The 22,600-nt window shown below is 41.2% G+C and overlaps 1 protein-coding gene and 1 pseudogene across 1 annotated transcript; both read left to right on the top strand.

Annotated features, from left to right (window-relative positions):
• Nucleotides 1–806: 806 nt before the first annotated feature.
• On the top strand, nt 807–7,722 carry LOC139311945 (zinc finger protein 268-like). Its single transcript, XM_070936471.1, has 2 exons — nt 807–869; nt 4,535–7,722. The coding sequence occupies exon 2, from the start codon at nt 5,260–5,262 to the stop codon at nt 7,120–7,122; it is 1,863 nt and encodes a 620-aa protein (XP_070792572.1). The 5' UTR covers nt 807–869; nt 4,535–5,259; the 3' UTR covers nt 7,123–7,722.
• Nucleotides 7,723–17,350: 9,628 nt separating this feature from the next.
• Nucleotides 17,351–21,019, top strand: LOC139311943 (zinc finger protein 850-like; annotated as a pseudogene).
• Nucleotides 21,020–22,600: the final 1,581 nt, after the last annotated feature.

Here is a 22,600-nt window from a genome sequence, read left to right as displayed (position 1 = left end):
CACGCTAAAAAAAGATCAGGAATCTCTAGATCAGCTTTTTACAAAGTAGCATCTTCCAGGGTTTTCCCAAGGTGCCTGCCTTGGAAAAATCAAGGTGGAAATCTACCTCCTCGATTGGTAAGACATTGGGAAGGTTGCTCAGAGCAATTCTTTAGGCTCTGCAAGAATGAAGATAAAAAGATACTACAGGTAATCCTTGACATACAACCACAATTGAGGTGTGCTGACACAGAAAGGGGGGAGGGGGCAGCCTATTCTTCAGAGGGAGACATATCAGAAAGGGATCAAGGAGAAACTTCCTGTCAGTCAGAACAATTGATCAATGGAATGGCTTGGCTCCAGAAGTTGTGGGTGCTCCATCACCCGTGTTTTTTAAGAGGGGACTGGAGAGCCATTTGTCCGGAACAGTATAGGGTTCCCTGCATGGAGAATTGGTCCCTTCCAACTCTTATTCTGTAAATCTTTAATAACTTTATGAACGTTTAAGGCTCAGCCTGTAGCTAATCTTCCCAAGTTAAGTAGGGTCACGTTTCATTATTTCACTCGCATCGGCTGCCAGGAGTGGAAACTGACTTGGTGGCGTGGAATCGGAGAAAACGTCTTGCAAACGCCTTAACAGGTAGAGACGGGACGAGCCTGTTTTACCGCCTCCTATCGGGAGATGGCGGTCAGATGGGCAACATCGGCGCCTAGGAAGCCGTCGCTACAGAGGCATCTGGGGCTGAGCCTTAAGGAGTTAAAACCATCAAGTACTGCATTGCTAGAGGGGAGGGGAGGGAAGGGCTGGATCTACCGGATCGCTCACGGGAGGAAGGTGGTGCGCCGAGTGGCTTCTCTGCGCTTCCAAGAGCCGAAGCAGCAGCTGGTGGGTGAGTGGAGGGCAGGTCGGAGGAGAGGCTGGGAGCAGGAAAGGCTGCTTGATTTCCTCCGCTGCGTGGAAGCAGAGAAGCAACCGGAACATAGAATAGAATATAGAAAAACAGAGTTGGATGGGACCTTGGCGGTCATGTAGTCCAACCCTCTGCTCAAGCAAGAGAACTTGGACCATTTCAGACAAATGGCCGTCCAGTATCTTCTTCAGAGCCTCCAGTGAGAATCACCCACAACTTGGGCAGGGAAGCCCTTCCTTCCACTGGTCGCTGTCAGGAAATTTCTTCTGGTTTCTAGGATGCTTCTCTCCTTCATTGCTTTCCATCCATTACTTCTTGCCTTGCCTTCTGGTTCTTTGGAGAAGAAGTTAATCTTCTCTTCTTTGTGGCAGCACCTCAAATATTGGAACATGTCACCTCTAATCCTTCTTTTTGCCAAACTAGACCTACCCAATTCCTACAACTGTTCTTCATATCTTTTCGCCTCAAGCCCCCAGTCATGTTTCTTCCTCTTTCATTTCTTCTCTTCAAACGAACCTTCCTGTTCAGTATTAAGTCCAGTATAGCTGACTGAAATGTAGTGGGTTCCAATGAGCCAGGCAACTCCAAGTGACTTCAGCATCTCTTTATTACATGATAAAAGCAAGTAGTAAAAGGCTAGAACAAGCTTGCTTAACCAGAAACAGACCAAGAATATATACTGCTGCTACAGGCTGGCCACTGGGTGGAGTAATTGACCAGCAAAGCTGATTGGACCTAAAACCCCGGCCAGCTGTTGGTAGAACAAATAACCACAGGGCGGGGCCATTGCAACCCGGAAGCACAGGCAAGCCGATCCCAAGACACAACACTGACCCTCTAATTATCTCCTATTTTTTGCACAACAGAGTTGTCAGGTTCCTCAGGAACCTTTAAGAGAAACTGGACAGCCATTATCCAGAATGGTACAGTCTCTTCTGCTTTAATCAGGTTCAACTGTGTTTAAGCCAGCACATTTTTAATAATACCTTTGAGAACCGTTGGGATGTTCAGTTGTATAGGTAGTCCTTACTTAGCATTTGTTCCCTGAGCCTTCAAAGTTACAATGGCACAGTAAAGGCAGATATACATCTGGTCCACACATTAGTGCTTATTGTAGCACTTGTTCAGTGACCTGAACAAGTCAGCAGTTCCTGTGATTATGAAGGTGGAAGAAAAGGAGTTGCAACAATTTGGGTTCTGCCAACTGGTGCACATTTATGATGTGCACCGGTTTGCAGAACCGGTTCAGCATCCCACACTCAGGATCTCCATTTGTGACCTTCCCAGCTAGATTCTTGTCAAGCAAAATTGGTGGGGATGCCATCAGGAACTTGCAAGCCACAGTCAGGTGAACTTGCCTTTAAAAACCCACAGTGATTCGCTTAACAACTGCAGAGGAACAGATGTAAGTTGGCACTGTCATGTCATATCATGCTTCCTGATCAGGCTGCTTAGTGACACAGATGCCAGTCCCAAATGCAGTCAGTAAGTGAGGATTGCTTCAATAGGAATATCACCAGAGTGGTTGTGCACAGTATTTTCTATTGTGGACCAATAGAAAGAGGTCATCAGCTGTTGTTCCACCTGATTTTTTCGCAGGATAAGGAATTCCCTGTGTGCTGATTTGTCCCCTCCAGTTTTGAGACATAGCACCTTTGTATCATCTGCAAACTTTATTATCATGTTCATCACAGGATCCAATTGCTCCACCCTCCTATCTGGAGACATTCCCCAGTCACGCATATCCAGGTTCAGCCTGAACATCCCTGACTGCCAGAGAAAAGAATGTTGTTATGGCTATAGATGTGAACCAGCTCATAATTCCCCCCTCCCGATTTCCCAGGCACTAAATGTGGCAGCCCTAAAGATCCAAAAGAAAAGATGAGCCCCAGCACTGACATTCAGTTTCAATAGCACTTTATAAACCTTAGCAATAATATGTTCAACAATTCATTTCCAATTTCCAATTCATGTTTCACAAAATCAGTAAGTGAGGACTGCTTCAATAGGAATGTCACCAGAGTGGTTGTGAACAGTATTTTCTGCCCTTACTTGGAACTCAGGACTTCCATGAGAAAACTGGTGCTTCAAATCTTGCAGTCTTTAGGCATCATTTTATCAATTAAAGCCCCACATCTCTAAAATTAGCAAAGAAGGTTTGACTGTCACCATTTTGGGTTTAGGGACAGCTTTCAGGCTGAAAACATGGATTTTCCACATATATACATACTTGTAGGTGTGTGTTTTTGTACTTCTCTCTGTATACATCTATCTACACTTGTATAATTCATCCGCAGCACTCCTAGATATATTTCATAATAACCCTTTGCAGTGCTAAGAATTTATTTTTACACATCATCAAAACGTAAAAAACAGTAGTGCAAAGAAGAAATAAAAATAATGGAAAAATGGGAAGAAAAGAGGAAGAGAGAAAAGTTTCATTTTTTTCAACTTCTTTACTAAAAGAACATTTTATGATTTTATCTTTATATTCTCTTTAAGAACCTTCTGTATTAAAATGTGAATCCTACTCCAATATTTCTTTGTCACATGTCCACCATAAATGATAAAATATCTTATTTACATTTCCAACATTCAAGGTGCCGTTATACATTCTTGAGAATATCTTCAACCTCCAAGATCCCTTCCAACTCTGTAATTCTGTTATAGTCTTCCATTGTTCAAGCATTATATTACATCCAAATTTCTTTGCCCACTGAATCATACAATGCTTTACATACTCATTCTGCAAGTTCAATTTCAATAGCAGTTTATAAACCTCAGCAGTAATACGTTCAACAATTCATTTCCAATTTCCAATTTTCACAAAATGGTATCCATAGCTGTTTTTGTCTAGTTCAAATCTTTCAATTGTAAACATATAAATCAATGGCAAACATCCTTCTGATTCCAACTCCTTTAGATTTGAGGATAGGGTCATGATAATAGAACAATATTAGTTGACCATAGGTCCACCAATCTGGCCTCACTACCATTTCTTTTCTAAAAAAACTTCCTGGGGAGACACCGAAAAAGGAAGGCATGTCTAACAAAGTGATCATTAAAATCAACATTTGCTTTAACTTTATCATCCCATAAAGAGCTGTGCCATCAAAATCTTTATTCATGCCTGTCAAGCTCAAGGAATCTCTTATTTTGGAGTCACTCATTCTTTTTGCCAGAAAACAACAGGCATGGAAGGACAATTTCAAATCTGGTCAACTCAAACCTCTTTCCTTAGCACCTTGCAATAATTTATGTTTAATTTTTGGTTTTTTTCCCTTGCCATGTAAACTTAAAGATGTCCATCTGCCATAGTTTCAGTTATAACCTTTAAAGTGTGAAAGAGAAATAGCATGTTTGGTAGAACATTTATCTGAATTACAAAGATTCTGCCCAATAATTGCAGTATGAAGAATTTGTGATTGATCCAAGTCAACAAGTGTATTTCATGATTGAATGTATATTTGAACTTGGATCTCAGTAATCTTCAATGTGTCAAATGAATCATAATTAACATTAGAAGCTATTTCAGAATTGTGGCATGTTTGCTTTTTACTTGTAATGTATACTTTTTTCACATCTTCTGCAACCATTTTATAAAGAAACAATTTAAAACGTAAACTTTTATTTAAATCTTACAGATGAAGAGGATACCAATAAGAACACTTCGGACAATTGAGACTAACCAACAACTTTGAAAATTAAAGAAAATTGAGCCTTCAGAAAAGCACACAATTCTTCTCTTTCCCCAGCTGCTGAGAGACAAGGGGGAGAAAATCAAGAAGAGATTTCAAACTGGAAAAAATAGAGTATGCAAAACTCAACAATAGATTGCATGAAAAAGTCAAAGGAGATTATTTTTTCCATTCAGAAAAAAGGGAAATATCTAGAAGTGAGTGAGGAGGAAAAAGACAATTTGATAACCACAAAAGGTAGACATTAAAGCAGGCCTTGCCCTATGAGGAAGAAAACAGTATCTTGAATCAAAGCTCCATGCAACAAAGGACCACATGTATTTTTGACCTCTTCAAGAACATCCGTGGTGGAAAAGCTCAAGAGATGTGCCTATTGTGGGAAAAGCACACATAGCAAATCACAGATTATCCATATCAGGATCCACACTGGAGGAAAGCCATAGAAATTATTCAAATGTGGAAAAAGATTTAGTTAGATCAGTTCCTTTGTGGTTCATGAAAGGACCCATACAGGAGAGAAGCCCTATAGCTGCTCCCAATGCAATAAACCCTTTTGCAAGCATGGCAACTTGGTGATACATGAGAGGACTCACAGGAGGAGAAACCCCTTTGAATGTGCTGATTGTGGGAAAACTTTCAGTCAGAATTCCAACCTGGTGGTACACTAGAGGATGCACACAGGAAAGAAATCATATAACTGTCCTGATTGTGGGAAAGGTTTCATTGCAAATTCCCACCTGGTAATACACCAGAGGACTCACACAGGAGAGAAACCCTTTGAATGTTCTGATTGTGGCAAACGTTTCAGTCGAAATTCAAGCCTGGCAACACACCAAACGACTCACACAGGAGAGAAACCCTTTGAATGTCCTGATTGTGGGAAAAGTTTCAGTCAAAGGTCCAGCTTGGTGGTACACCAGAGGACTCACACAGGGCAAAAATCCTTTGAATGTCCTGATTGTGGGAAAGGTTTTTGTCAGAATTCAAGCCTGGTGATTCATCAGAGGACTCACAAAGGAGAGAAACCCTTTCAATGTTCTGATTGTGGCAAACGTTTCAATTGGAATTCCAATTTGGTTGTACACCAGAGGACTCACACAGGAGAGAAACCCTTTGAATGTCCCGATTGTGGGAAAAGTTTCAGTCAGAATTATGACCTGGTGAACCATCAGAGGACTCACACAGGAGAAAAACCCTTTGAATGTCCTGTTTGTGGGAAAAGTTTCAGTTTGAATTCAAATTTGGTTAAACACCAAACGACTCACACAGGAGAGAAACCCTTTGAATGTCCTGATTGTGGGAAAAGTTTCAGTTGGTTCTGCAGCCTGGTAGTACACCAGAGGATTCACACAGGGGAGAAACCATTTGAATGTCCTGCTTGTAGCAAAAGTTTCAATCAGAATTCTGAGCTGGTGAAACACCAGAGGATTCATACAGGGGAGAAACCATTTGAATGTCCTGATTGTGGGAAATGTTTCAGTCAGAATTCAAGCCTGGTGATTCATCAGAGGACTCACACAGGAGAAAAACCCTTTGAATGTTCTGATTGTGGCAAATGTTTCACTTTGAATTCCCATTTGGTTAAACACCAGAGGACTCACACAGGAGAGAAACCATTTGAATGTCCTGATTGTGGCAAATGTTTCAGTCAGAATTCAAGCCTGGTGATTCATCAGAGGACTCACTCAGGAGAGAAACCCTTTGAATGTTCTGATTGTGGAAAACGTTTCAGTTGGAATTCCAATTTGGTTAAACACCAGAGGACTCACACAGGAGAGAAACCCTTTGAATGTCCTGTTTGTGGGAAATGTTTCAGTCAGAATTCAAGCCTGGTGATTCATCAGAGGACTCATACAGGAGAGAAACCCTTTGAATGTTCTGATTGTGGAAAATGTTTCAGTTTGAATTCCCATTTGGTTAAACACCTGAGGACTCACACAGGAGAGAAACCCTTTGAATCTCCTGATTGTGGGAAAAGTTTCAGTGAAAGGTCCAGCTTGGTGGTACACCAGAGGACTCACACAGGAGAGAAACCCTTTGAATGTCCCGACTGTGGGAAAAGTTTCAGTCAGAATTCTGAGCTAGTGAAACACCAGAGGACTCACACAGGAGAGAAACCTTTTGAATGTCCTGATTGTGGGAAAAGTTTCAGTCAGAATTCCAACCTGGTGAAACATGAAAGGAGTCACACAGGAGAGAAACCCTTTGAATGTCTTGATTGTGGGAAAAGTTTCAGTCAAAGGTCCAGCTTGGTGGTACATCAGAGGACTCACACAGGAGAGAAACCCTTTGAATGTTCTGATTGTGGCAAATGTTTTAGTTGGAATTCCCATTTGGTTAAACACCAGAGGACTCACACAGGAGAGAAACCCTTTGAATGTCCTGATTGTGGGAAAAGTTTCAGTCAAAGGTCCAGCTTGATGGTACACCAGAGGACTCACACAGGAGAGAAACCCTTTGAATGTTCTGATTGTGGCAAATGTTTTAGTTTGAATTCTCATTTGGTTAAACACCAGAGGACTCACACAGGATAGAAACTTCTTGAAACATGGTGTCAGAAGTTGGATTGAAAAGCCCTGATAAGCCATCATTACAAGTATATATCTACATATGACAGAAACCGGAAATACCTCACAGGAGCAGCTGAAGGCAACTGCTGGAGATGCATGAAATGCATCTCAACCTAATCCTGCCAACACAGAAGACATAACCACTGTAACAAATGTCTTCATTGTGGCAGATGTTTCAGTGAGAATTCCAATCTGGCTACACACCAAAGGACTCACACAGGAGAGTAAACCATTTGAATGTCCTGATTGTGGGAGAAATTTCAGTGAGAATTCCAAACTGGTGAAACACCAGAGGACTCACACAAGAGAAACGATATGAATGTCTCGATTGTGGAAAAGGTTTCAGTCATAATTCTGATCTATTGATACACCAGAGGACTTATACAGGAGTGAAGCCATACGATGTGAAGCCCACAATGTGGGAAAAATTTCAGTCAGAATTTCAACCTGTGAACCACCAAAGGACCTTGTTCTTGGCAAAGAGAGCCAAGAACAAAGATTTAAGAAAGCTTCATACATTTTCAGTAAAGAAGAAGGCGGGACAAGATTTATAATACAAAATATCATCTAATAAACATTTTAGCAATAATTCTACAATTTGTTCTATTGGTCTCTAGCTGTCCCTATTCCTAAGCTTTGGCTAATGAATGCCCCAGGAGTTATCTAATACACATTTTATTTGCTGCAGGCCATCTCTATTCCTAACTTTTAGCTGAGGTCTGCATGTTGTCTAACTCTTGTTACTTTTATCAGCTTTCTAACTACCCAGAATTGTTACAAGATTTACACATGCATATTTCCTGTAGATAAGCATTCTTAGTTCTTGCCAGACAGACTCCACAATTACAGGCTTCTTGATTTACTTTCAAGTGTGTGCCATGACCTGGCTTTATTTTAGCAGACAACCCATCAAAGCTTACAAATGTCCAGAGTGTGGAAAAAGTTTCACTTTCTGTTCTGACCTGGTGAAGCACCAGAGGACTCGCACAGGACAGAAACCATATGAATGTCCACAGTGTGGGGAAAGTTTCAGTCAGAATTTCCTTTGGTGAACCACCAAAGGATCCACACAGGAGAGAAACCAGGGGTGAAATCCAGCAGGTTCTGACAGGTTCTGGAGAACCGGTAGCAGAAATTTTGAGTGGTTCAGAGAACCGGCAAATACCACCACTGCCTGGCCCCAGAGTGGGGTGGGAATGGAGATTTTGCAACATCCCCTAGGAGTGGGGAGGGAATGGGGATTTTGCAGTATCCTTCCCCTTGAGTGGGGTGGGAATGGAGATTTTGCAGTATCCTTCCCCTGCCACACCCCAACAAGCCACGTTATGCCCACAGAACCCGTAGTAAAAAAAATTGGATTTCACCACTGAGAGAAACCCTTTGAATGTCCTGATTGTGCAAAATGTTTCAATCACCATTTTAACCTCGTGAGACACCAGAGGACACATACAGGAGACAAACCATACAAATGACCTATAAGTAATGTAGGTTTACACAGAGAAGAGAAAGTCAAGGAAATCCACATTAGGCAAAAGTTGATGAGTTTAGAGAAGGCTTAAATTTCATTTTTGATCTGTCATTGGAAGTGTAGGTGAGAAATTGACTATTTAAGTTCTGGTCTGATTCATTTTACTGGAAGATATCTCAGAGGTAGACCTGTGATTGGAGAGAAAAAATGGAAAATATTAATTTGAAAAAGGTGTACTATCTGGGGTTTTTTTTTTTTTTATCAAGCATTTCCCTCTCCACAGTATCCCTCCAAGCTTTGCCCTCTCCCATAGAGTCCCTATAGGCATTTCCCTCCTCCCCAAGGTTCCCATAGGTGTTTCCTTCCCCATAGAGTCCTCACAGGCCTTTTCCCCACCCACAGAATCCTCAAAGGCTTTTATCCTCTCTCACTGCATCTCCACAGTCCTTAGGCCTGACTCCCACCCCACCAGGCCTCACAGCCGCCTCCTCTCCTTTGAAGATCTCTGAACCTCAAGTTGGTGAGGAAGGCCAGGACACGCATCCCAGGGCCAGATGGCTATGTCCTGGAAGCAGCCGTTATTTTCAGTGTGCCCGGGATTCAACCCTGCGCCATGTGATGGACTTGTGGAAGCAGCTGCCATTTTGTCACACCTCCCTCAGGGCCAAAATGGCGGCTGCTTCTGAGTCATTGTTGCATGGGAGAGGGAGAAACTGCTCTGTTTCGCTTCCTTAACACTGTGCAAACTGCATTAAGGGATTGTGGGTGCACTGAAAATGAGGGCTGCCTCCAGGAGGTCTCCAAAAGGTAAGTGTTAGATGGGTGAGGGGCATGTAGGGAATAGGCCCAAAGCCCAATGAAAATAGCAATGTAAAATTTCAACTGAAAAGGCTATTCTGCCTTGCAGATGAACCTGATGGAGAAGAGCTGTAGGAATATTGAGTTGAGGAGAAAAGGGATCGTGGCTTTGATGACAGGATCTAAACGTTTTATTAGCAACTCCTGCTGTGATCTCATTTTCTTGGAGGTGCCTGCTTGTTTCCCTTTAATGGCTGCTGGGGGATAGCAGCACTCTTGTCAACGTTCCAGAAAAACCCCAACTCCAACTAAAAACTCTGAAGCAAGCATTTTTCAAAGTTCTATTTACTAGAATAGGTAAACTGGCACATCTGGGAAAACCCAAACCTGAGAGGTCCGGGTTTTCCTTCAGTAAATCAAAACCCCCAAAACCATCCCCTCACTCCTCAGCCGATCACATGCTCCAATCACCATCCATCCCATCTCGAGACATCACTCCAACCACTTCTTCTCCAGATGCAGGATAGACCTGACCTTGACCAACAGGAAGAATGCTATTATGTCTACCGACAACCCCTCTACCATATTCCCCCTCCTACTTTCCCACACATGAGAAGGTGGCAGCGTGGAAGCTTCCAGCCTAATATGGCTTCCAAAGCTGACAACTCTGACATATCTATTATATCCACTTGGTGGTGGCGATGCGAGAAAAAAATTGAAGGTTGGAAAATCTTTCATTTTTAATAATGCATTGTGTAATGTAAGAATTGGTTGTGCCAGTGGGTTTGTAGCTTTTGAAAATCATACAATTACAGAGGGTCTGTCTGACTTCCCTGATGATTCTCCCAGTTCTGAACCGGATCCAACAGACATGAAAGTCAAGGTCCTCGTGGATGGAAACGGAGCCAATAGATGAAATGGCCACTATCACCATTCATCCTTTATTAAATCTGCATTAAAATGGCAGTGCAGGATACAGCTCTAAAAACATTAACTTGGTGTTCAGTCAGCCTTGTGCTTGGGTGGAATATTCAAATTTTCCTTTTTGTTTTTTTTACAAATATTTCTTTTGAAACATTTCTTCTACCATATACAGACAATCAACCCCTCTTTTTTAGACCCCGTTTTCTAGGCCCTGCTGCATATTGTTCTCTCTCTCTGACCTAATGGAATGCAGGCAGATTTACAGAAGCACATGGCATTTTTTCAGATATAAAATTTCCTCCTTCAGGAATGAATTGGCACTGCGGGTGCTCTTGGATGCAGCCCTGGCCAGCAGGAATGAAGCTGGCTCCCTTGGAGTGTCTGGCCTTATGGTGCTGCCATGTCCTAAATCCTTGGATGCCACAGGAAGTCAGTTTTGGGATTGTGGAATAGACCCCACCGCCGGAAGAATGAAATATTTTTGGGAATATTAAGAGGCAGAATATTATATTTCCCTAAAGGACAAATGGAGAAGCATGCTTTTAATCAAAGAAAGCAGTCTTTCTTAATAGACTCCAGCAGATATTTTGTGTTCATTAAGAAAGAGTGGGCCAGCCAATTCACAAGTAACAGACCTTCTTCTCCAGGGATGGCATTAACATTTACATTCTCCACCACCCAAATTCTAAGAACAGGAGTTTGTAGAGATTCTCAGTCATCCAGGTCATGGTTGTCCCAAAGGTGCTTTTTTTCAGGAGGCAACTGGACTTTCTTGTTTGATTTTCTTTTGAAGATGTTTTACTTCTCATCCAAGAAGCTTCTTTAGCTCTGAAAGGATTCCATTCCCCGCTATCCTGTCAGAGCTGGAGAAGCTTCTTGGATGAAAAGGGAAACATCTTCAAAAGAAAAGAAAAAAGAAAGTCCAGTTGCATCTAAGAACAGGACATGACCTTTTAGGACATAATAGGATTAATCCATCACCATTAGAATAGCAAAACAGAGCTCACTACATTGCACAACTCCAGCAGCATCACAGAAACCAATAAAGACTCATCCATTCATTCAACCAGGTGGGTCAGCTGCTCTGGAACCACAGGCTGGTTCTGCTCATCAATAAACTGACCTCCTTTCTTAAACAGCCTCCATTTATTCCCAGCTTGGAACTGGACCTGCATTTTTCTTCTAAGAGGATGTAGAGCAGTTTTGATCTCCACTGAGAGTCACACCAAAAAAAGATCAGGAATCTCTAGATCAGTTTTTTACAATGTAACGCCCTCTAAGGGTTTTGCCCAAGATGTCTGCCTCGGAATAATCGAGGTGGAAATCTACCTCCTCTGGAAATTGAGGAGATTGCTCAGAGCAATTCTTTAGGCTCTGCAAGAATGAAGATAAAAAGATGCTACAGGTAATCCTCGACATACAACCACAATTGAGCTGGGCTGACACAGAAAGGGGGGAGGGGAAAGCCTATTCTTCAAAGCTCCTGAGAGTAGGACGAGAAGGAACAGAGGGAGAGATATCAGAAAGGGATCAAGGAGAAACTTCCTGTCAGTCGGAACAATTGATCAGTGGAATGGCTTGGCTCCAGAAGTTGTGGGTGCTCCATCACCCGTGTTTTTTAAGAGGGGACTGGAGAGCCATTTGTCCGGAACAGTATAGGGTCCCTGCATGGAGAATTGGTCCCTTCCAACTCTTATTCTGTAATTCTTTAATAACTTTATGAACGTTTGAGGCTCAGCCTGTAGCTAATCTGCCCAAGTTAAGTAGGGTCACGTTTCACTATTTCACTCGCATCGGCTGCCAGGAGTGGAAACTGACTTGATGGCGTGGAATCGGAGAAAACGTCTTGCAAACGCCTTCACAGGTAGAGACGGGACGAGCCTGTTTTACCGCCTCCTATCGGGAGATGGCGGTCAGATGGGCAACATCGGCGCCTAGGAAGCCGTCACTACGGAGGCATCTGGGGCTGAGCCTTAAGGAGTTAAAACCATCAAGTACTGCATTGCGAGAAGGGAGGGGAGGGAAGGGCTGGATCTACCGGATCGCTCACGGGAGGAAGGTGGTGCGCCGAGTGGCTTCTCTGCTCTTCCAAGAGCCGAAGCAGCAGCTGGTGGGTGAGTGGAGGGCAGGTCGGAGGAGAGGCTGGGAGCAGGAAAGGCTGCTTGATTTCCTCCGCTGCGTGGAAGCAGAGAAGCAACCGGAACATAGAATAGAATATAGAAAAACGGAGTTGGATGGGACCTTGGCGGTCATGTAGTCCAACCCTCTGCTCAAGCAAGAGAACTTGGACCATTTCAGACAAATGGCCGTCCAGTATCTTCTTCAGAGCCTCCAGTGAGAAGCACCCACAATTTGGGCAGGGAAGCCCTTCCTTCCACTGGTCTCTGTCAGGAAATTTCTTTGGTTTCTAGGATGCTTCTCTCCTTCATTGGTTTCCATCCATTACTTCTTGCCTTGCCTTCTGGTGCTTTGGAGAAGAAGTTAATCTTCTCTTCTTTGTGGCAGAACCTCAAATATTGGAACATGTCACCTCTAATCCTTTTTTTCACCAGACTAGACCTACCCAATTCCTACAACTGTTCTTCATATCTTTTCGTCTCAAGCCCCCAGTCATGTTTCTTCCTCTTTCATTTCTTCTCTTCAAACGAACCTTCCTATTTGTAAGTATTAAATCCAGTATAGCTGACCCTCTAATTATCTCCTATTTTTTGCACAACAGAGTTGTCAGGTTCCTCAAGAACCTTTAAGAAGAAATTGGACAGCCATTTATCAAAAATGGTACGGGCTCTCCCCCTGACTGAGCAGGGGATTGGTCTAGATCTAGAAGCTCTCCAAGATCCCTTCCAACTCTGTTGTTCTGTTATGGACCTGCTGGTTTTTTTGGCAATAATATCGGAAATCCCCAGAAATCTCTTCTGGGATTTTTGCTTTTTTATTTCCAGGTATAGCCAACAAGCACGGTATTTCCTATTGGTACCCCATCCATGTATTAATCACATTCAACTGTGTTTAAGTCAGCACTTTTTTAATAATACCTTTGAGAACCTTTGGGGTGTTCAGTTGTATAGGTAGTCCTTACTTAGCATTTGTTCCCTGAGCCTTCAAAGTTACAATGGCACAGTAAAGGCAGATATACATCTGGTCCACACATTAGTGCTTATTGTAGCACTTGTTCAGTGACCTGAACAAGTCAGCAGTTCCTGTGATTATGAAGGTGGAAGAAAAGGAGTTGCAACAATTTGGGTTCTGCCAACTGGTGCACATTTATGATGTGCACCGGTTTGCAGAACTGGTTCAGCATCCCACACTCAGGATCCCCATTTGTGACCTTCCCAGTTAGATTCTTGTCAAGCAAAATCGGTGGGGATGCCATCAGGAACTTGCAAGCCACAGTCAGGTGAACTTGCCTTTAAAAACCCACAGTGATTCGCTTAACAACTGCAGAGGAACAGATGTAAGTTGGCACTGTCATGTGATATCATGCTTCCTGATCAGGCTGCTTAGTGACACAGATGCCAGTCCCAAATGCAGTCAGTAAGTGAGGACTACTTCAATATGAATGTCATCAGAGTGGTTGTGGACAGTATTTTCTGCCCTTACTTGGAACTGAGGACTTCCATGCCAAAACTGGTGCTTCAAATATTGCAGTCTTTAGGCATCATTTTATCAATTAAACCCCCATATCTGTAAAATTAGCACAGAAGGTTTGACTCCATTTTGGGTTTAGGGACAGCTTTCAGGCAGAAAACATGGATTTTCCACATATATACATACTTGTAGATGTGTGTTTTGTACTTCTCTCTGTATACATCTACCTACAATTGTATAATCCATCCCCAGAAGTGCAAAAAAGAAATAAAACTAATGGAAAAATGGGAAGAAAAAAGGAAGAGAGAAAAGTTTCATTTTTTTCAAGTTCTTTATCCACTAAAAAAAAACTTTCTGGTTTTATCTTTATATTCTCTTTAAGAATCTTCTGTACTAAGATGTGAATCCTACTCCAATATTTCTTTATCACATGTCCAACATAAATGATAAAATCTCTTGTTTACATTTCCAACATTCAAGGTGCCTTTATACATTCTTGAGAATTTCTTCAATGTTAGATACCCATATCATAAAACCATTTGGTATAGAGCTTGAAATTGATGAGATATTTACCAACTTTTACTTTAATGGCTTGCAGTAAAAAAAAGAATATGAAAAAACTCCTAAGCTTAAAATAGCGGCAAATTGACAAACGGAGGGAAAAAAACCCGGAAACAAAAAGGCGAAAAAGGCCCAAGGGAAGCTTTAAGAATACAGACAGCTTTGAAAAAAGCCCAAATAATTTGAAAGCGACTTTAGGGAGAAATTTTTTATTTGAATTTCTAAACCCCTTGGATTTATCTGACAATCAACTGTTTTTGACAGATTGCTTACCTTGGATCTGGGCATGAGACCCATCTACTGGAGAAAGAGAAGTACTACAACACTATAGCCCCAGTATATTCAATGAAAGCTAATCTAATACACACAAAGTCTAATACACAGAACAGAAGTAACAACATCTGGTAAATGGCCTGACCTTGACTCTGTTGTTAGAAGAAGACTGGGAAAATTTGAGAACATTCAATAGTGTTTTTTTCCTTTCCTTTTGAAGAGTTACAAAAGGAACTAATTTGCAAATAACTAAATTTTATTAAAATTGACAATTGGATTATGGATTGAAAAGACTGGAAGAATTTGGTGGATTAACTTGAATTAATTTGGACTTGGACTATTAATGTTATTTAATAGAATATTCTAAGAGGCAAAAGAAGAAAAGGCCAGAAGAAAAGAGAGAAAAAGGAAATAAGACTTTAACATTTGGACAATTGGGAGATACATAATTGGGGAACTATATGATTGTAAATTACACCATTTCCCCCAAAATAAGACATCCCCTGATAATAAGCCCAATCGGGCTTTTGAGCGCATGGCAATAAGGCCAAGCGCTTATTTCAGGGTTCAAAAAAATATAAGACAGGGTCTTATTTTCAGGGAAACACAGTATTATGAAATAAAATGTAGGGGTTTGGAGGTATAACTATGGGATTGATGTAACGATTAAATAGAAGCTTCTTCAATATTGAGGTATTGGAATAATAGAATACTTTTTATAAGCTGTATTAAATCACTATAAAATGAATCTAGAAATGTATGAAGAAATATTGTGCATGTTAAAAAGTCTTTGTGAATCCTTAAGAAATAACAAAGAGACAAAGGGATTGTTTAAAGATACAGAAAATGTAGAAGCTATTCAACAATTGGTGGGAAAAGAGGAACATGATATTCAAAAAATAGATGAGAAACTAGAAAAAGCAGGGGAAGGGGAGAATAAAAATGAGAAGCAAGAAGTTAGGAACAAAGAGAAGAAGAGACTAATAAATAAGACAAATACATAACATCACAATTTATAATGGTATAGAGAAAAGTGAGAAAAACCCCTTTAAAAAAACAAAAGGGAGTTTTGTGAATGGGTGTTCAAAAAATGCAGCAGAAAGAGGCAAAAGGCACCCAGAAGGGAAAGTTTAGTAGACACAAAAAAATTAAAAAGAGATACAAGATTCCAAGAGGGAGAGATAAAAGACTGACCAAAAAATCAATAAACGATGGAATTTCAGAAAGTAAGAGATGATGGATAATGAGAAAATATATTAATAAAATGGGAAAACAGCACAACCCCAATATGTTTAAGTTAGTAGATGGTAATTTAAGATTAGACATTTTAACTGAAGTACTAATATGAACAGTGTACTAAAAGATATTGTGAATTTAAAATATTAAGGATTAGAAAGGGTGGGGACTTTGAGATATACTCCTGTGATGGATTGAATACTGTTAATAATTGGTGTTATTAGTAATCCTATACATTTGGAATATTGATGTTATGGTGGAATAATATAATATTCAATAATATTGAATGACAACATTTACTAAGGGATAATAAACACAGGATGTGAAGAAATGTTATTTATGCTTAAATGAATTAAAGAGGAAATGTAAAAGGAATTTGAAATGAGACTAGTATTGTTTGAAGTTGGAAGATTAGAATTCGATATATTATTTGTATTATTATTGTTAATGTTGTATAAAAAAGACCTGGCCCAATCAATGTACTGTCCACAAAATATGTATGTTCCTATTGGGGGAAAAAAACTTAATACAAAAAAGGATAGAGGAACCTCTTATTTTGAAGAGTCACTCACTCTTTTTGCCAGAAAACAACAGGCATGGAAGTACAATTTCAAATCTGGTCAACTCAAACCTCTTTCCTTAGCACCTTGCAATAATTTGTTTAATTTTTGTTTTTTTCTCCTTGCCATATAAACTTAGAGATGTCCATCTGCCATACTTTCAGTTATAACCTTTAAAGTGTGAAAGAGAAATAGCATGTTTGGTAGAACATTTATCTGAATTACAGAGATTCTACCCAATAATTGCAGTATGAAGAATTTGTGATTGACCCAAGTCAACAAGTGTATTTCATGATTGAATGTATATTTGAACTTGGATCTCAGTAATCTTCAATGTGTCAAATGAATCATAATTAACATTAGAAGCTATTTCAGCATTGTGGCATGTTTGCTTTTTACTTGTAATGTATACTTTTTTCACATCTTCTGCAACCATTTTATAAAGAAACGATTTTAAACTTACACTGTTATTTAAATCTTACAGATGAAGAGGATACCAATAAGAGGACTCCGGATAACTGAGAACAACCAGCAGCTTTGAAAATGAAAGCAAATTGAGCCTTCAGAAAAGCACACAATTCTTCTCTTTCCCCAGCTGCTGAGAGACAAGGGGGAGAAAATCAAGAAGATTTCAAACTGGAAAAAGTAGAGTATGCAAAACTCAACAATAGATTACATGAAAAGGTCAAAGGAGATTATTTTTTCCATTCAGAAATAGAGGGAAATATCTAGAGGTGAGTGAGGAGGAAAAAGATAATTGGATAGCCACAAAAGGTAGACAGTAATGCAAGCCTTGCCCTGTGAGGAAGAAAACAGTAGCTTGAATCAAAGCTCCATGCAACAAAAGATCACATATTTTTGACTTCTTCAAGAACATCAGTGGTGGAAAAGCTCCATAGATGTGCCTATTGTGGGAAAAGCACGCATAGCAAATCACAGATTATGAATAACAGGATCCATGCTGGAGGAAAGCCATACAAATTCTCCAAATGTGGAAAAAGATTTAGTTAGACCAGTTCCCTTGTGGTTCATGAAAGGACCCACACAGGAGAGAAGCCCTATAGCTGCTCCCAATGCAGTAAACGCTTTTGCAAGCATGGCAACTTGGTGATACATCAGAGGACTCACAGGAGGGGAAAACACTTTGAATGTGCTAATTGTGGGAAAACTTTTAGTCAGAATTCCAAGCTGGTGTACACCAGAGGATGCATACAGGAAAGAAATCATATAACTGTCCTGATTGTGGGAAAGGTTTCATTGCAAATTCCCACCTGGTGATACACCAGAGGACTCACACAGGAGAGAAACCTTTTGAATGTCCTGATTGTGGCAAACGTTTCAGTCGGAATTCCAATTTGCTTAAACACCAGAGGACTCACACAGCAGAGAAACCCTTTGAATGTCCTGATTGTGGCCAACGTTTCAGTCGGAATTCCAATTTACTTAAACACCAGAGGACTCACTCAGGGGAGAAACCCTTTGAATGTACTGATTGTGGCAAACGTTTCAGTTTGAATTCCCATTTGGTTAAGCACTACAGGACTCACACAGGGGAGAAACCCTTTGAATGTCCAGATTGTGGGAAAGGTTTCAGTCAGAATTCAAGCCTGGTGATTCATCAGAGGACACACACAGGGGAGAAACCTTTTGAATGTCCTGATTGTGGGAAAAGTTTCAGTTTGAATTCCAATTTGGTTAAACACCAGAGGACTCACACAGGAGAGAAACCCTTTGAATGTCCTGATTGTGGCAAACGTTTCAGTCTGAATTCCTATTTGGTTAAACACCAGAGGACTCACACAGGAGAGAAACCCTTTCAATGTCCTGATTGTGGGAAAAGTTTCAGTTGGAACTCCAGCCTGGTGATACACCAAAGGACTCACACAGAAGAGAAACCCTTTCAATGTCCTGTTTGTGCGAAATGTTTCAATCAGAATTCCCATCTGTTGGAACACCAAAGAACTCACACAGGAGAGAAACCCTTTGAATGTTCTGATTGTAGCAAACGTTTCAGTTGGAATTCCAATTTGGTTAAACACCAGAGGACTCACACAGGAGAGAAACCCTTTGAATGTTCTGATTGTGGGAAACGTTTCAGTCGGAATTCCAGCCTGTTTAAACACCAGAGGACTCACACAGGTGAAAAACCCTTTGAATGTCCTGATTGTGGGAAAAGTTTCAGTTGGAACTCCAGCCTGATGATACACCAGAGGACTCACACAGAAGAGAAACCCTTTGAATGTCCTGTTTGTGGGAAATGTTTCAATCAGAATTCCCACCTGTTAGAACACCAGAGGACACACACAGGAGAGAAACCCTTTGAATGTTCTGATTGTGGCAAACGTTTCAGTTGGAATTCCAATTTGGTTAAACACCAGAGGACTCACACAGGAGAGAAACCCTTTGAATGTCCTGATTGTGGGAAAAGTTTCAGTCAGAATTCCCAGCTGGTGAACCATCAGAGGACCCACACAAGAGAGAAACCCTTTGAATGTTCTGATTGTGGCAAACGTTTCAGTTTGAATTCCCATTTGGTTAAACATCAAAGGACTCACACAGAAGAGAAACCCTTTGAATGTCCTGATTGTGGGAAAAAATTCAGTCAGAATTCTGAGCTGATGAACCATCAGAGGACTCACACAGGAGAAAAGCCCTTTGAATGTCCTGATTGTGGGAAAAGTTTCAGTTGGTACTGCAGCCTGGTGATACACCAGAGGATTCACACAGGAGAGAAACCCTTTGAATGTCCTGATTGTGGGAAAGGTTTCAGTCAGAATTCCATCCTGGTGGAACACCAGAGGACACACACAGGAGAGAAACCATTTGAATGTTCTGATTGTGGCAAACGTTTCAGTTGGAATTCCCATTTGGTTAAGCACTACAGGACTCACACAGGGGAGAAACCCTTTGAATGTCCAGATTGTGGGAAAGGTTTCAGTCAGAATTCAAGCCTGGTGATTCATCAGAGGACACACACAGGGGAGAAACCTTTTGAATGTCCTGATTGTGGGAAAAGTTTCAGTTTGAATTCCAATTTGGTTAAACACCAGAGGACTCACACAGGAGAGAAACCCTTTGAATGTCCTGATTGTGGCAAACGTTTCAGTCTGAATTCCTATTTGGTTAAACACCAGAGGACTCACACAGGAGAGAAACCCTTTCAATGTCCTGATTGTGGGAAAAGTTTCAGTTGGAACTCCAGCCTGGTGATACACCAAAGGACTCACACAGAAGAGAAACCCTTTCAATGTCCTGTTTGTGCGAAATGTTTCAATCAGAATTCCCATCTGTTGGAACACCAAAGAACTCACACAGGAGAGAAACCCTTTGAATGTTCTGATTGTAGCAAACGTTTCAGTTGGAATTCCAATTTGGTTAAACACCAGAGGACTCACACAGGAGAGAAACCCTTTGAATGTTCTGATTGTGGGAAACGTTTCAGTCGGAATTCCAGCCTGTTTAAACACCAGAGGACTCACACAGGTGAAAAACCCTTTGAATGTCCTGATTGTGGGAAAAGTTTCAGTTGGAACTCCAGCCTGATGATACACCAGAGGACTCACACAGAAGAGAAACCCTTTGAATGTCCTGTTTGTGGGAAATGTTTCAATCAGAATTCCCACCTGTTAGAACACCAGAGGACACACACAGGAGAGAAACCCTTTGAATGTTCTGATTGTGGCAAACGTTTCAGTTGGAATTCCAATTTGGTTAAACACCAGAGGACTCACACAGGAGAGAAACCCTTTGAATGTCCTGATTGTGGGAAAAGTTTCAGTCAGAATTCCCAGCTGGTGAACCATCAGAGGACCCACACAAGAGAGAAACCCTTTGAATGTTCTGATTGTGGCAAACGTTTCAGTTTGAATTCCCATTTGGTTAAACATCAAAGGACTCACACAGAAGAGAAACCCTTTGAATGTCCTGATTGTGGGAAAAAATTCAGTCAGAATTCTGAGCTGATGAACCATCAGAGGACTCACACAGGAGAAAAGCCCTTTGAATGTCCTGATTGTGGGAAAAGTTTCAGTTGGTACTGCAGCCTGGTGATACACCAGAGGATTCACACAGGAGAGAAACCCTTTGAATGTCCTGATTGTGGGAAAGGTTTCAGTCAGAATTCCATCCTGGTGGAACACCAGAGGACACACACAGGAGAGAAACCATTTGAATGTTCTGATTGTGGCAAACGTTTCAGTTGGAATTCCAGTTTGGTTAAACATCAAAGGACTCACACAGGAGAGAAACCCTTTGAATGTCCTGATTGTGGGAAAAGTTTCAGTCAAAGGTCGAACTTGGTGGTACACCAGAGGACTCACACAGGGGAGAAACCTTTTGAATGTCCTAATTGTGAGAAACATTTCAGTGAGAATTCCAAACTTGTGAGACACCAGAGGACTCACACAAGAGAAACAATATGAATGTCCAGATTGTGGAAAAAGTTTCAGTCATAATTCTGATCTAGTGAAGCCATACGAGTGTCCAGTGTGTGGGAAAAGTTTCACTTACTGTTCTGACCTGGTGAAACATCAGAGGACTCACACAGGAGAGAAACCCTTTGAATGTCCTGATAGTGGGAAAAGTTTCACTCACCATTTTAACCCGGTGAGGCACCAGAGGAAACATACAGAAGAGAAACCATATAAATGACCTATAAGTAATGTAGGTTTACACACAGGAGAGAAAGGGTTTTTTTGGTTATCAAGCATTTCCCTCTCCACAGGATCCCTCCAAGCTTTGCCCTCTCCCATAGAGTCCTTATAGGCATTTCCCTCCTACCCAGGGTCCCCAGACAGTACACCTTTCCTTCCCCATAGAGTCCCCACAGGCTCTGGGGATCAGAAAATCTTTCATTTTTAATAATACATTGTGTAATGTAAGAACTATCAATAGCTTTTGGCCAGGAAAAAATCAAATAGCATCAGTGTTGCTATGAATGTTAAAGCAAAGCAAGGCAATGGAAACACAGCCAATAGATGAAATGGCCGTTATCACCATTCTTACTTTATTAAATCTGCATTAAAATGGCAGTGCAGAATGCCTCTTGTTGAAAGAAATTTCCCCAGTTCATTCCCAGCTGGGACACACTACCGAAGCTGAGAAGAAATGGATGCAGAAGCCAGCTGCCAGAAAATGGAATTCTTTTAATGTAGGAAGTCAAGAATCAAAAAGTGACACAGACCAAGCGTTCCTGGCTTGCAAGCAGAGTGGCATGATAAGTTTCTGGATTTTTATATCCATTTTCCCTTTGACGTTTGTGTGGTTTGATGAGATTTTGCTCCGAGTTCTGTCTTCCTGCCTTAATGGGTTAATTCTGTTCCTGGGGCTTTGTCTTTCTTATCCTGGGATTCTGCCAGGAAAGAGGGAAAGGGGAGTCTCAGGTGAGTTATTTTTGGTTGGTTTGAGTATTTTCAGGACCTGCGTCATAGTCCAGTTTTTCTGTTATTCCTTCGGCTGTAGCCCAGACTTTTAGTTTACTTTGTTATTTCTAGTAAGGAGCGTTAATGACTTTTGGCAGCACACCCAGACTTTCAATCAGCTCTGGCTGGGACTTTCGTTTTAGGCTTTCTTAAAGTGGAAGGGCTAGCTTGTGTCTCTTGGCACTGTTTTCTGATATTTCTGGTCCTGTGAGGTTTCTGGCACTGTCATTTTGGGGTGTACGTCTCACACTCTCTAAAAAGGTTAACTTGGTGTTCAATCAGCCTTGTGCTTTGGTGAAATATTCTGTTTTTCCTTTTTGTTTTTTTTTACATATATTTCTTTTGAAACATTTCTTCTACCATATACAGACAATCAACCCCTCTTCTTTAGACCCCATTTTCCAGGCCCTGCTGTATATTGTTCTCTGTGACCTAACAGAGACTTCAGTGCAGGCAGATTTACAGAAGCACATGGCCCTTAGCAGATATAAAATTTCCTCCTTCAGGAATGAATTGGCACTGTGGGTGCTCTTGGATGCAGCCCTGGCCAGCAGGAATGAAGCTGGCTCCCTTGGAGTGTCTGGCCTGATGGTGCTGCCGTGTCCTAAATCCTT

The sequence above is a fragment of the Pituophis catenifer genome, unplaced genomic scaffold, assembly GCF_029215685.1.
Source record: "Pituophis catenifer annectens isolate HBS135680 unplaced genomic scaffold, rPitCat1.0.hap2 SCAF_2, whole genome shotgun sequence".
Taxonomy (NCBI): domain Eukaryota; kingdom Metazoa; phylum Chordata; class Lepidosauria; order Squamata; family Colubridae; genus Pituophis; species Pituophis catenifer.
This window is presented reverse-complemented; position numbering and strand designations above follow the sequence as displayed.